Source organism: Lepisosteus platostomus, chromosome 12, assembly GCF_059453375.1.
Source record: "Lepisosteus platostomus isolate fLepPlt1 chromosome 12, fLepPlt1.hap1, whole genome shotgun sequence".
NCBI classification, from domain to species: domain Eukaryota; kingdom Metazoa; phylum Chordata; class Actinopteri; order Semionotiformes; family Lepisosteidae; genus Lepisosteus; species Lepisosteus platostomus.
In genome coordinates, this window is record NC_142622.1 from 40,122,891 (window position 1) to 40,138,680 (window position 15,790).

The window sequence follows — 15,790 nt, forward strand, 5'->3', positions numbered from 1 at the left end:
GGTTGGGAAGTTGGCAAGGGAGGCAGGGTGCTTATTGCATAATTTCATTAGTCTCAGTGTTTGCCCTTTGTTCAAATTGTAACTCTCCGCCTTGCTAATGTGTGAAATGTCTGTTGGGCAGAATAACTAAGTATGAATAAATTCCTGTCACAGCCCATTAAGAAACCTTAGAGGAAAGAGAGGTGCTTGGGTATTATTAATTCTCCTCTGCTCTTCTTTTCCTCTGCATTTTAAATATGCTGTTAATTATAGCCACTGCTCCTTATTTAAATGAGTGGGGGAAAAAATGGTTTATAATTTCAAATATGCTCTCCAAGCAAGAATGCGTTCTTGATAAATTGCGCTGTGTTGTGGTTACAGTTATCTAAACTGCCGCAATAACTTTCAGGCATTCTCTTATGATAATAAACAATGTAGTCAAATATTAACAAGTCTCGCCAGGGATGAAATCACGGGCTCTTTGCATGTATAAACAAGAGGAATGTGTGGATTAATAATCTTTCCACAAGTGCCCATTAGATAGTTTATCTTTGTAGCTGAAAGATTTAATTTAATTGCTGTCCTTGGGGGATAGTGGATATGAAAAAAAAACTGCAGGTCAAACTGTTCATCAAAGCTTCAAGGCAGCGTTTAAAACTGCACATTTTTCATTACCTTGGCCTGCATGTAGAAAATTATTGCCTGGTTAATTTATCCCAGGCACTTGCAAGTTGGAGTGTCATTGCTGGAGCCTGAAAGCTGTTTGAGGGAGAAGGGTTTTTTATTCTGGTGAGAAGTGTAATGCATTAACCAGGGTGTTTTGCTTTTGTATCTCTGTTTGCTCTTTTTGTCACATAAAGGAACTTCAATTCTTTTAAAGCTTTAAAGCAGAATACTACACTTCCGTCTTGTAGTTTTCTTTAAATTAAGTGAAAACTGGAGCCCACGAAGAAAGAAACGGCCATCACAGGAGATGAAAGATTCTGTTCAGTATGTTTTGTGGAGATCCACAGTAGTGGCTAAGGATTCAGTTTTTACTGAATTTTACACCATTCCTTCACCCCTGGACTGAAAATAGCTCAAAATAGCCTCCACGCTGGCTACTTCACAGCCTGATAATTGGAAATAGACTCCATGCCCAGTGGTTTTACAGTGAAGCAATCCTTTTTACCCCAAAGCTTGCTATAAAGATTTTAAGACCTTTCAAGCTTTCCTAAAAGCTGCCTTGAAGGTTTGAGGAACAGTTTGACCTGTGAGATCATTTTTTCTTTCTCAGTGCAGTCTTCATACTGCAGTCAAGTTGAATATTTGATTATAGAGTTCTGATTGCAGAAGCTAGGTTTGCCATGTTGTGTTTAATGAACTCCAGTATGTAGTTTTATTACAGCAGTGTGGATTACAGTTTAATTTGCATACTCCTGCTGTCGTCTGTGAAAAGAAATTCATCCTGTAGTCTTCCCTGAATGTCATATGTTGAGTTCAGTTTATCTTTAGAATTTTGATCACCACAGTCACATGCAAAGTTGTTTCTTTTCTAGCCTAAATGCCTTAAACTTTTCATCTGCTCTTCCAAGACCTGCTTTTGAAATTTCATAAGATTCTTGACTCCCTTCTTTGAAGGTGTTGCATGTCTACTTTTATTATGTCCAGACATTAATAAAAACACAATGATCCAAATGTGATCATACCAGTAAGATAAGATAAGATTTATTGTCCCCTGAGGGACTTTTTTGTGGACTTCTGTACATTTATATATAATGCAGAAAAAAACCAAACATTGCACATCACTCTATTGCACATGCATAAGAACATATAACATTTATAGCACATTACAAAACATAGTGCAAACAAGTGGATGATATAGGTCAAAAATCGTGTTTATCCTTGCCATTTGCATTGGCAGCTTTAATGGATAGTGGAACAAAGGAATGTTTGTATCTTTTTGACTTACATTTGGGAACCCTAAAACGTTTGCCAGAAGGAAAACGCTGGTATTCAGAATTGAGGATGTGGGAGGTATCAGATATAATTGTTCCTGCCTCTTTGATTATGGATTTTTCAAAGATTGTCTGCAGGGAGGGATGCTGTTTCACTCCCATGACCTTCAAAGCTGTTTGGATGAGATGGGTAATTTGCGAGTATGCAGAATGCCGAATACAATGAAAACTGTATGTCCATGTAGCCATTACGGGTGATTTGCTGAAGGAACTGCAGCTTGGCTATTTAGCAGTCTTATTGCCTGGAGGTAGAAGCTGTTCTGTAATCTGTAAGTCTTTGACTGAATGCTTCAATACCATTAGAAGATACCATGGTAGAAGAGAAAACAGTTTGTGACTGGGATGACTGGGGTCCTTGAGAATGGACCTGGCCTTCTTCAGACATCTAGCTGAGTAGATCTCCTGGATGTTTGGTACAGTAGCTCACAGCCGGTAATGAGCTGCACTGACTTCACCACCCTCTGCAGTACTTTGCGATCCCGGGCGGAGCAGTTCCCATACCAGGCAGTGATGCAACCTGTCAGGATACTCTCAATAGTGCACCTGTAGAAGTTGGCCTTGATATGTGATGGCATGCCAAACTTCTTTAGCCTACGGAGAAAGAATAGGCGCTGCCGTGCTGTTTTGACCACAGTGTTGGTGTGGTGGGTCCAGGTTAAGTCCTCTGTGATTTTAACTCCAAGGAACTTAAAACTGCTGACCCTCTCCACTGAAGTCTCATTGATGAAAATAGGTGTGTCATCTCCTCCCTGGTGTTTCCTATAATCCGCAATCATCTCCTTAGTCTTACTGATGTTCAGAGAGAGGTTGTTCTCCTGGCACCATACTGCCAGGGTTTCAACCTCCTCCCTGTATGCAGACTCCTCACCATCTGTGATCAGGCCGATGACTGTTGTATCGTCCGCAAACTCAATGATGGAGTTTGAGTTATGCCTGGCGACACAATCATGGGTAAATAAGGAGTAGAGGACAGGGCTAAGCACACAGCCTTGGGGGGCTCCAGTGTTTAGAGTCAGAGTAGAGGATATGTTGGTGCCCACCCTCACCACCTGTGGACGTTCTGTCAAGAAGTCCAGGATCCAATTTCAAAGGGACTGATTACTTTGACTGATTTTAATATACATGCAAGATTTTTTTAGCATGTTTTAATACTTCCTCAGAACATCAAACGCTGTTCAATGATGGGTCAATAGAAAGATGTACATGTTATTCATGGTCTCATAATATTTAAACTCTGTTATTTCCAGTATATTGCATATCCTTCTTACTGTATGCCACATACTGCCCTTACTATTTGGCATCCAAGCTCCTTATTGCATTAGCAATAGGTCAGAAAGAGAGAGTATGCTATATTAAATATTGAAGACTGGAGTGCATAGTTTGTATTACTAGACAATGAAAAATAGAATAGCTGTTAGTCTAATGGCCATCACTTCTCCTTGCTTGCATGGTTATAAACCCCTACAGTGAAGTTATGGGCAACAATACTGTCATTTTGATATACATGTCCCCTGCTACATGTTGACATCATAAATGGTCATTGTAACAGATTTTGCATAGGCTTTCAAAGATTATTAGGTGTTCAACTTGAACTTTCTGTCTAGTAACTAACTTTTGATTTTTCATTCCATAACCGTTCACATGAAATTCATTTCTCATCATTTCTAAAGGAGCATAATCCCCTGTTTACAGCCTTAAATGTGCCTTAGGTAAAGAAAATGATATATGACAATGTTCTCATATACTGTATATTGAAAGTGAACTGTCCTCACAAGGATAACACTTGAGCAGAATCATGCTTAGAAAGACTTTACATTTGCAAGGTGTAGATGGTGACCTTTAGTTGCTGGGGATTGTGCTTGAGTTTCACAACTCTGACTTCTTTCATTACATTGCGTGATAAAGTTGTGACTTCTGATGCATAAACAACAACTCTTATTTTGCAACTGCTGTACAGACAGCAAAGACCACTGCTCTTGAGAAGATGTTTACTCCAGACCTAGTAGGACAGTTTAACATCTGGTACACTGAGGCACCAACATATACACTAAAGAACTATGTTTTAAAATATGTTAGCACCCTAATGAAAGTATTGGTAACTGAAGCATGTTGACTGTGCTATGTATTTGTTATTCATAAAATATATTTTTTTTTATATCTCCTCCTGTCTGAGGAGATAGAGGCATGAAATTGTTGTAGTCTGCAGAATGTTGATGCGAGTGAATGTGGGACATACTTTAGCAGGATTAAAAAAAAAAATGTTTCTCATCTGGTTAATCCCTTTCCGCATTTATAGGTACTTGCATTTGTAATTCTGGACAAATTCAGGGAATGAAAAGAGTAATTTGAGCTACCAAGAGTAGCACGTAGCAGATTAACTCCGAATATTACTAAGAGAAGCATATTGCAGGCACAACTGTCACCTCAGGCATCTTATCTCATGTTAGTGGCTATGAATATCACCTTCACACTTACTGCTTCCTCAAGTTAAGTTGACAGTGCACGAAACCCATATTATTAGTGCTTGTGGGCAGACAAGTCCATTGTGAATAAAGGAGGGGTTTTTAATAATAAAAGCACAGCAAAGGTTGATATAGAGATTTCACTGCTTTTTTAGAAGGATTTAAAATCGGATACATCTTTTACATCTTCGTGTAAAACAGCTTGTGCTTGCTTTTGTAAAACATACCGTTTGATCATTGAGTGGGATCTTTGGACATTGGGGACCCTCACAGGAAGTGGAATAGTCTGTTTTCTCTTGAATATGCACAGGGTGTTGCAGGGGTATCTCTGGAATGTAGTAATGTTTGAATCAAATCTACGGCTTTGTCCCCCCGAGTTAATCATGAATGTGAATTATAAAGAAGCCTGGTGTAGATCACTAAGTGCAGTAACTGGAGTTATACTCATAATGCACAAATAAACAAAGAATCTTCTGTTTCATCATTCTCACAACTTCCTTATTGTTTGGCTGTTTCTCCATCAATCCATCAATTACTGTTTTGCAGAAGATTTCCATTCAACATGATAATGCATTTGAATTTATTTTCTCCTGATTAACTGAAAATCAAATTAAAGAAACGAAAAGCCTTGAAAAAGTCGTGAAAATAACTGAACATGATTAATTCAGTGCTATGAATTCCATTATACTTCTGTTTATTTAGAGCAAATGTCTGAATGTTTTGATTCACTGAGATGAAACAAGCAGACCCTTAGTCTGATTTGTGTTTTTTGGGAATACGTGTCAAAAACATTTCAGATTTACTTGTTAACGTAAAAAATAATTTCACATCCTCCTTACTGGATGTTGTGATGAGTTTTATCATCAGATTTGGTTCTAAGATTAAAGCAAAATACAATAAGTAGAAAAAAAATGAGAGCTCCCTCAAAAAATCTGGAAAAACAGGGCAAATTAAACACGTTCTGAAGATGAGTTCTGACTATTGGTCAGCACCCGATTTCAGCTTTAGCTTTTGCACAGAAGTAATGAATGCAAAGGACCGTATTAAGTTTTAAAATGGAAAATATATTTCAATGTGCAGTTATTTGAAGACACAAACTCTCTGGTGTGCAGAGAACAGAACTTTAATTACCTTAACTATTTACAGAGAGCCTAGGCCCAAAGAGATTAGAGAACATCTCTCTGCTATTTCATATCCTGTGTATTTCATATCATATTTCATTTCCCGCCCAAGCTCTCCTCCACTCATTTCTTTAAGCCTGCCACGAGTACGTCCTCCAGTACAGCCAGGAACTTCGTGTTCTGGATACTACAGCTGCAGGTTGTCTCCCCACAAAATACCCAGCTGTCATTGGCCATCTAGTTAAATCGGCTTCAGTTTGACCAGATTCCAGAGTGTCTCAGCCAATAAAAGTGTTTGTTCTGGACACTGACTATAACCGGAATCCATTCAGTGGTAGCGCACAATGGACTTGTCAAATTCAGAGTTTGAGTTGAAGTTGGTTGGCCGGGACTCTCTAAGCGCTGTTGAAACAGTGACTGCTGTGTCTACCCAAGCACCTGCAGACTGGCGCTGTATTTAAGGGCCAAATTATTCCTACACCACTAGCTGCTAGCACAGGTGTAGTGCCATCTAATCCATAGATATTTCCACCTCTGCATAGATTGAGCAGCTATCTTTACAATTTCTAGGAGACCGGCCTGTTTTAGGAGGTATGTGAGGCTATGTCAGTGGTTTTGTGCTAAGCCTTGATTCTGGAAGTCTCTGTGAGTTTAAGAGATGTGAATAAAGGGGCTTGGAGACTTTTATAAGCCTCCTCAGGTTTAGATGGTTCACCTTGCTATTCTTCTTTGTGATGTCAACAGAAGGTATATACTCCTTTTAGTGATAATGCAGGTAACTCACTAAGGTTTTCAGCATGTTCGGAACTGCTGGAATGCTGGTAAGGTTTTTAAATGAACTTTTTATTTTCAGGATGGCTAGACTATCTCTCTACAAAGTTACATATTTGTTTCGCTTTCAACTGAAGACTTTTACTTTACAGCTGAGGAACCTGCTCTTTGCCTTTTCAGTTCAGATTACAAGTAAAAGCAGTACAACAACCCCAAATAAAATATTTGGTGGTAAACTTCCATAGATAATTTGGGTTGGTTTTACTACTTTGGTTAATTCCTAAAACATCTTTTAAACCTTCAAGTAGTTTATTTAAGAATGCTTTAGTCTGAAGTAAGTGTTAAAAGACATATATGTTTAGCGCAAGTGATTCTTGGAACCTAATCAAATGAGTACAGAACACCCAAATGTTTAAATACCAAGAACAAATGTAATCTAGAAACATTAATAAACACAGAACTATACCGACTAGTTGAGACATGTTCAGCCTGCAACTCTGACATGACACTCAGTGCCAGAAAGCATTAAGCTTTAGGTTTCATGAAATCAAAACAATATTTAAAGCACATACCCACAGTGCCAAAAATGAATGCTCTTAAGGGCAGTCCTTCACCAACAGCCTTATAACACATAATCTAACAACAGCACTCCAGAAATTACAGTGAAGTACACCACGTACACCATAATGGCACTCCATCCCTTCAGAATACTGGCATGGCTCGTTTATCTTTTGTTACATTTGAATTTCTTTACCAAGGCATTTTTAGTGCTGTGAGCAGAACATCTTTTATACCAAGGTGGGCCATCTGATTCTTTGGCCACCTGACGGCCGAGGAGTCCATCAGTACAGAAATGAATTTAAAGATAAAGATGTGACATCTGTCCTTCCGTGCACTGGAGTTGTTAGAAATCCTGCATACCCTCATATCTACTTCTACATCTTCAGTTCGTGGCCAGCAAGGGCAGCCATATTGGTATGATGAGGCACGTTTCTCTGAGGCATGCACTACGGGGTGCATCTGCGAAGACTACTCTAAACTGAGATGTAACCTACAGTACATTTTAAATTGAGATCTGTGAGAGGTTTTAAACTCAGCCACCAATTTAGGTGTGAGCCACCAACCCTTCTAATAATTTAAACATAAAAATAAAATTGAAATACCAATGTTACCCAACCACTGAAAAAAGTCCTTCTTGTGAGCACTGGGGTTTTACCAACAGTCACTACAACAGTCTTAAAAACTGTTGGTCCAAACTATGACCAATGATGTTAGATCATACAAGAAGATAATCAGTGCTAGCTTTTTTAACCAGAAGACTTTTTTATCTTTTTCTTTTATCAAATTTCTTTTCTTTGATCTGTGCTTAAATGAGCAAAACAGCAGTTAACTGGAAAATTAACTGGACTAGCTAGCTGGCTGACATTACCATACAGTGTTCTTGAAATGCTTGCCCTCTTTCTTTCTAAATGGATTTTAGATTAATTTTTGTGGGATGAGAGTCACTATAATGGTTTTATGGGAGAACCAATTAAAAGGTATTTTGGTCTGTAAAATTTTTTATCAAATCCATTTTGTCTACCACTGTTGGCAAATTAGAAAATATCTTTAAGCAAGTACTTCTAGAGCAATAAAGATTAATTTTAAGGATGTCTTTTTTGCCAATTACATAGCCTATCTTTGTCGTGCACAGTAAAGCTGGTGTAATTATTTAGCCTCTGTACAGATGTTTTCACCCATCTTCCTCGATCACTCCTCCGCAAAAAAATAGTGATTACACAAGCAAAAAAATTCAAGCAGTTCTTTCCTATTGATTTTCTGATCATACACGATTCACAGCTAAAAGGTAATTAATCATCTGTCCTGAGATTGTATTAAATCCCAAATTTATGTATTATGAATTCTTAATTAACTCTAGTAAATCTTGCTGTTTTTGTTTTAATCTTTTAAAGACACAGGATTTCTGATATGGAGTTTTCTGGAAGCCAGGTAATACAGCCAGAGTAAGCCCCCACAGCTACATTTCAGCTTGTAAATGGGACCAGTCTTTGATTCCAGTAACCTCACTGTATCAGACAGAAGATCTGGTTTTTTTTTTAGTTATATTCTTCTTCCAAACACAACGATACACAGGCTTCAGCTCCTATCAGTTCGCAAGCACAGCAACACCTTTGCTGTGCTTAGGGCTTGACATTCTCACCCTGGAGCAGTCTTGTAGTTCTACAAAAACAACTTTACAAACTTCGGCTAAACACCACACACTCTACCACTGTTGTGTATTGAGACTCTAAGATAGGTCTGACAACATGTCTTTGAACTGCTTCTTATAAAGAGTAGCCCCATCCCTTCCTTAAGCTGTACATCATTACTTCCAATTTAGCCAACAGGCTGAATCCCTCCTGAGAATGCAGGCTCTTAACATTCCATAGGCAGGTGCTGGTCTTGGGAAGCTGACCCCTTATCGCCCTCTAGTGTTTGCTTAGGGCAGTTGTACCCTTGGTACATTCTGCATACAGCCTAAAAACTGCAACCCCATGGATAGAAAAGAGCAAAAAAAACATCTCATGTAAGATGCTAGTAAATTAATATGGGTATGAGCAGAGATCTAGTTTAGGATTTTATGCATACTTCTGTTTGTTGTGTTGAGTATGTAAAGGATACAAATGAGCTATTAAGCCCATCTAGCTAGTCTGGTAGTTAGTAGTTAATTTATCAAAAGATCTCATCTGGTCTTTTCCTTCAAGAGAACACCTAAGAGAGACATCCTAAAATGAAATTAAAGCCATGCAGAATATCAAAAATGTGTGTGTAACACTAACCTCTAGCTCACAACCAACTCTGTGAGTTTTAAAACAGAAATATGCTCCCATTCCTGGTGCAGATTGCGTTAATTTGTGTCTTCCAGACGATCATAAATTATAATAACATGCAAGTGTTTAAAAATTATACAAATGATGCAGTCAATTCAGCAGGCAAGGGATGGGGAATACAAAATTTCTTTCATAAGTATTTCAAAGACTGGCTTTATATAAAAAAAGAGATTTCTTTAGAAGGCTGGAAAGGCAGTCCCAAATCTTTTGAAAAAGAGCATTCCATGGGATCATTTTACTGGTTGAGCAAAATACAACAGCAGGGAGTGAAATCGCCCAGGTACTGTAAGACCGTAAAAAGTGAGGTGAGAGCTGATATGCCAGTGGAAAAAAAAAAGATCATGTTTCCGTCACAAACAGTTGTCTTGTTCTCAGTTTTTTTTTTTAAATGACAGATAATGGCATTATGCCATAGGATGCCATGGTTTTCTATCACTGAGCACTTAGCTCACCTCACTCCTGAACACTGCCGCCTTTCATTCCTAGACTTTCCTCAGACAAAAGCTTCACTGGTCAAATATCTGTGGCATCACAGGTATGTCTAGAAATAAAGTCCTGTAAAACTTGGCAAACAGAAGAAGCCAAAAGAGAACAAACAAAGCTAAATCATTTATATGGTTTTATGCTGTGCAAGGGCAAAAAAAATATTATAAATGGGAGGAAAAGGCAACTGCACTTTTTTGCTTGTTCATGCCGTGTGAAGATTCTTAAAACTTGTGGCAGCTTTGTTTGAATAATTTTGTTTGAATAGACTTGGTTTCATATGGGGTTAAATTAAAGTCAATCTGAAAAATAGCCAGAAAGGAAGAATTTGAAAAAGGGTTCAGTTTAATCTGACAGTTTAAAATCACTGAGTGATTTTTATTTCTTTTTTTACAGTGCTTAAGGGAGCAATTTTCAAGGGAATACCAATGAGAAACTGACAGAAGAATTTGTGCATATTATCTTGACACTCATAGATAACGAGTGTTAAAATTTCATAAAGTGTAAAACTTAGACAAGTGTAAAAATATTTATGGTCTTCAACCCCACAGCAGATATTTGAGATAGCCCAGAAAATGGGGGTTTAATCTGACATCTTGTAAGGGGTAAGTTGTAGTGATAAGTAGTAGCGCACCAAAAATAAATTCTGCATAACTATCCATTCTACAGCTATGATTTATAATTATACATTTCCAGTGATCCACATTCTGTGAATTAAGTACTTTAAATCTGGCATAAATTGTAGATTTATTGATAAATAAGGAACACATTATTTATAATGATGGAGATAATAATTATCCATTCCTTTGAGATTTTTTCTCTAAGCTAACTTAAAACAGTAACTGTTAGTCCATTGCAGTCTGTTCTTTGTACAAGGACAATATCCCTGATAGACGTGTTACACGGTACGATATAAATGACAGTAGTTTACATAGTGCAAAACAGGAATTTACTTAAGTCAGGATGTAGTGTGGAATTACCATACACAAAGTACATAAGGAAGTGTAATGCATTATTCATGTTGGTGAGCTACGCATGAGGGAGATCACTGGATTGAGTCTTGGCAGGACTCTTGACGGGCGACAGCTGGAAATCAGCAGGAGCCCCGTCCTGGCCTCCAACCGAAGGATTTGAAGTTCAGATCGATTTGAAAGGCTGCCTCATGGCTCAGGAGTCCTTACCTAGCAGGTCCCTGAAAGGACCAAGCAGAGGTCTTGGAGTTTCCGACACCACATCTCGCATGATCTCATTTTGTTTCCGTGATGGCTGAGCCAGATGTGGTTAGAGGCACAGCGGGACCATTGGACGTCAAGGGGATTTCCAAATACCCCCCCCCTTTAAATGCTGTTCGGTCTGGCAGAGGCCAGAAAAAAAGGAGGGCACTTGTTAATAACATGGTAACTGCAACATGCCAACGAGTGCTTTTCTCTTCTTTTCAATTTGCAGAACGATTTCACAGACGATGATGAAAAATGCGATAAATCTCTTCTTAAAATCCTAAATTCTGAACTCAGGGCTTCAGTTTTTTTTCCCCACACTGAGACAATATAAAAAAATTAGGGTTGAGTAATTGAGTGAACTGGGTTCAGTTCCCGGAGTGCTATCTGTGTCCCATCTTGAGTGCATCCTGCCTTCTGCCCGTTACTAGTAGAGATAGGCTCTGGCTCCCCTGCAACCCTGTATTTTAATCAAGAGGTTAGAAAATGGATGGATGGATCTTTTTTTGTATGTTCGCTTGTTTTTTTACTGGTTCGTTTCCAAGCCCAATTTTCCTTACTCATTATTTGTTGTTGCTGCAAGATCTGCAGTGGCTTATATGCTCAGCTGGGACCTTTCCTCTCTCTTCATCTTCTCTGCTGCTCCTGCCTGATTCCCTGATTTTGTCGTGGTCAGCAGTGGGCCTCTGCTCCAGCCCTGACTCTCCGAGCGTGTTGCCTGTTGTTAGATCCCGATGCCGTTGCTCTCTGCTAGCTCGCTTCACTGTTCGCTCCACCTCTTTTGTGCTGAATTCCCTGGTTCACTCTTTGTCTTTGCACTTTGTACTTCAGCTGTTGTTGGATTACATTATTACCGCTAGAAAACATGCCTTTGATTAAGGCAGAAACATTGGTGTTACTTTTGATTCTGTGTTATCGTTTGTTAACGGCTACAGGAACTTGCAAAGGGTCTTTTTCTTCTACACGTGTAACACTGCTCAGTCAAGAACCTTGTTCTGCCTGTCTGATGCTGAAATATTGATATAAACCTTTTTATCGAGGCGATTGTAATGCCTTAGTCTCCTCATTAATTCAACAAGCATTTGTAGAAATACTGAATTCTGCGGCTTGCTGATATGTACTCTGCATCAGCACATTTGCACTTGGCTCAATGTGATTTACAATGAATTTAAAGGTTCTCCTGCTTGTGTATAAGGTATTGAACAGTCCATTTATGTTATTTTAAGGTTTTATTTCATATCTTAATCCAAGAACTGTTGATCAGGCCTTCTTACCATACCTAAGACCATCTTCTCATTGTAGCTTTTGATGTATGATGGAGCTTTACTCTAGGTAATTTTTGAGCTTTTCTTTTTTATGTACTTCTATCTCATACAATTTTATTATGGGTATGGCGTGCTTGTTTTGTCTTTATTTTTCTTTTCTTTTTCCTTGAGTGGCCATTTGTACCTGATAGCCAATAAGTTAAACATCTTTGTAGAGGGTGTCCTGTGTAAAACATTTTCAGGAAAAGAAACTTCAACGTACACATTACATGATATTTTGCTGCTCCAAAGAGTGATGTGCTGTAATTTGCCTTGCAGCAGCTCCTATACTCACTTTAAATTAAAACTTCAACCCACCTCCCAGCTGCAAATTCCAAACACACTATTTTATTCTGACGTTTCTGTTTGCCAAGCATTTCTTATGTCTAGCCTGTGTGAAGTTGCTGTCAAGCACTATGCTTGTGATTTGCGAGACAGGTGGTTAGGATTTTGGTTTCATTCAGTTGTTGTCGGCAGATGCCAGTATAATCACTCTGCATAATAACTGCATTTAGTTTACTTTTAGCTGTAGTGCTAAAAGGGCAGATTTTTTTCTCTTGTTGTGCCATAAAATTAGGTATCTGAGAGAAAATTACTCCTGAAGAGATGTTGTTGAGATGTAACCAACATCCACAAAAAAACTAGTTCTCTGAAGCCTTTAATGCACTGATGTGCCTTTTGCTCTGTCATCCACAAGGTACCACTATCTTCCATTCTTGTCCAAGAATCCTGAGTAAAGAGACAAGGGCCTGAAAAATCTGGTCTCATTAATAAGAGACACATTAATAAGTGAAATAAATGCTATGATCCACCTAAATTTGTCAAGGTAACAATAAAAATCATATACATTTTGTGTGTGCCCCTAAAGTTTATTTCTGTAGTTGTAGATGCTCATACAAAGACTCTTCTTTCTTAGAGATGAAGCAACTTTTTGTCGAAAGAACTTAGAAATTCGCACCTTAGTTTTGATTACTGTAGTAACAAGTAACCTTGAGTCATCAGTTTTATAACACCGGGACTTGCTGGAGATTTTCGTCTTTTCAGTACGTCTATCGAGATTTTGAAACGCATCGGTCTACTCCTTGTTTGTAAAGTGCTGAGCCTTTCCCATAAAGTCCTTCTACAAGCATATGTTGCTGTGGTTATATTTTTATTCACAGAAATGTGTACTGACATTGTCAGTAGTTCCCTGTAAGAAGCATATTAAGAAAGTCCGTTTCGATATAACCAACAGGAAAGCTTTGATGTTTATGGGTGTATTCATTCATTTAATGACAGCACTTAATCTGGGACATCTGCAGAATTATGTCTTACTACTGTTTTCCTGGTTAGGCAGACCTGATTTATTTGCTTCTTGTGTGAAACTGACCGTGTTTCCCAAAGTGTTAAAACGGCACCCACTGAGCCCCTGGGAGACGGAGCCGGAGGCTAGGATGAGATCAGAGCTCTTTTATGTCATTTTGACAAAATCCTTTTTTAAGTTCTACCTCTGAAAATAGAATGGTTATATCATTTAAACAGGAGGGGAAAAAAATCCACTATATTTTATTTTTTATTACAGAAGCTTAAACAGAAGAATCAACAGCTGAAGCAAATAATGGATCAGCTCCGCAACCTCATCTGGGAAATAAACTCCATGCTGGCAGTGAGGAACTGATCTACCAACATCTGTGCTGTCCTGAAGAAAGCATCTGCTCAGCAGCACATTGCAGGAATGAACACATTTCTGGGTTGCAGGAAAAGGTTGTTTATCTTTTAAATTATTTTTGTTGGCATTGTGAGGTTACAATGATTTCAGAATGCAGCTTAATTTGCCTGATATCCAGCTGCATCTTTAAAAGCAGAATGTTTTTAATTGTTAATTATTCTGAGCATTATAATGATTGTCCACAAAATATTGTAAGCCCTTCTGATTGTAAAATAAGTCTTAATTTTTTAAGTTTTTTGTAGTTCTTGTTTTATGATGTGGCTTTAGGCTTCATGTATAGTGCAAAATTATAAATGCATGTAGTTTTCCTACTTAAAACATTCTTGCATCTTCTAATATATTCTCATTCTGTTTCTGCCTTCGGATTTGTTCAGAAAGATGAAGATTGATCAGGCAAAAGGGATCTTTCAGTTCTTTGTCCCCAGGCCATTTCTGAATTTTTTCAAGCAGGTCACAGCATGAGGCAAGGAAAAGCACAGAGTTCTCTCTGCCAGTAGCTGCTTGATCATCAGAACACTAAAATATCTGCATATAATGAATAATTGATTTGATCATTGTTATTTTTTATGTATGTTACATAAGAATATTTACATAAAAATATTTATAATGTCACTGAGGTTAAAGAGAATAGAACATTTTAGAAAAGGAGGCCCACAGCAGACTGAAAACAAGGAAAAAAAACCAATTTTGGTCACTGTTTACTTTTGTGAAAGTAATAACACTCTTATGTAATATCCTATGTATAATGTATGAAAAAAATGTGCATTTCTGAAAAGGGAAAGCCATTGTTTTGACCTAGAAGGGTACTGAGATTGTCATTGCGGTTTCTTGAACTGTTAAAATATTTTTAAAAGGGTAAATGGAAAAGCTTTGGCCTTTTACTTTTGTTACATTTGAAAAGCCTTGTAGTCTGTCGCTGTTTTGTAACATTTCCAAAGCTATAGAGGAATCACCTACTGCTTTTTTCTGCATTAAAACCAACATGAAGAATAAAATTGATTGCAGCACTAAGGAACCAAGTTTAATTTTTTATTTATTTATACATTTCATCTGCAGTCATCTTAAAGTATTTTGCATCAGTAATTATACACTCTGAAGTTGGAATACAGTAAAAGTCTTAATTAAACAGATCCATAGAGTATCAGATGCAGTGCCCTATCGATTTATTCATATCCCTGTTGAAAGGGTAACATCATATAGCAGAATGAGTTACAGATGAGATAGTGTCTCACTTAAATAATTCTTATGTTATTCTGTAATGATGCAAAGAACCCATTAATATTTCATGAATAATTAAATTCCAGAAAACAAGAGGATCACATTTACATATTTACAGCTCTAAGCATTCCTTTAAATACAATTCAACAAAACAATCTACAGTAACATTCAACTGTAGGTGCAATGAAACCCTTTGGATTTATATGGAAGACAGTGAAGGTTTCCTGTTTCCCTGATGTATAAAAGGATGTAACACACCACAAAAATCAGTAGTAGCTTGCACCCTCGTGGTTACGAACAGAGATCTTCAGAGACTGCAGGTAAGTGGTCATTGTTTTTTGAGTACATTTATAAATGAATAAATGAATCTCCTTGTTGCCAGTGACAGCGAAACAAATGGAAAACTACCGTTCGAAGAGGCCCAAAAAAATATGGCATTCGTTGGTGGGTTTGCCAAGACGGAGCCTCTTCTGACGGTCAACTGCAAAAAGAGGCGGCTCAACTTTGCCAAACACGTAAATGACAACAGAAACAATGTCTTACGGTCAGACGAAATGAAAATCTTGCTTCTCAGACATGCTCATCCGTGTTATGTTTGGCAGAAAAAAAGATTAAACTCATGTTTAGAAAACACTCATGCCCACTGCGAAGTATTATGTT

At 37.9% G+C, this 15,790-nt stretch overlaps 1 protein-coding gene across 4 annotated transcripts in view; it reads left to right on the plus strand.

Moving 5' to 3' along the window:
* Positions 1-14,927, plus strand: part of med30 (mediator complex subunit 30) — a 30,799-nt gene extending 15,872 nt beyond the window's left edge. For all 4 annotated transcript variants that reach the window (XM_088601899.1, XM_088601901.1, XM_088601898.1 and 1 more), the window contains exon 5: positions 13,766-14,927. In XM_088601899.1, coding sequence (XP_088458025.1) covers positions 13,766-13,861 — 96 coding nt within the window. In that variant the 3' untranslated portion in view covers positions 13,862-14,927. The remainder of the gene's footprint in view (positions 1-13,765) is intronic.
* The last annotated feature ends 863 nt before the right edge of the window (positions 14,928-15,790 follow it).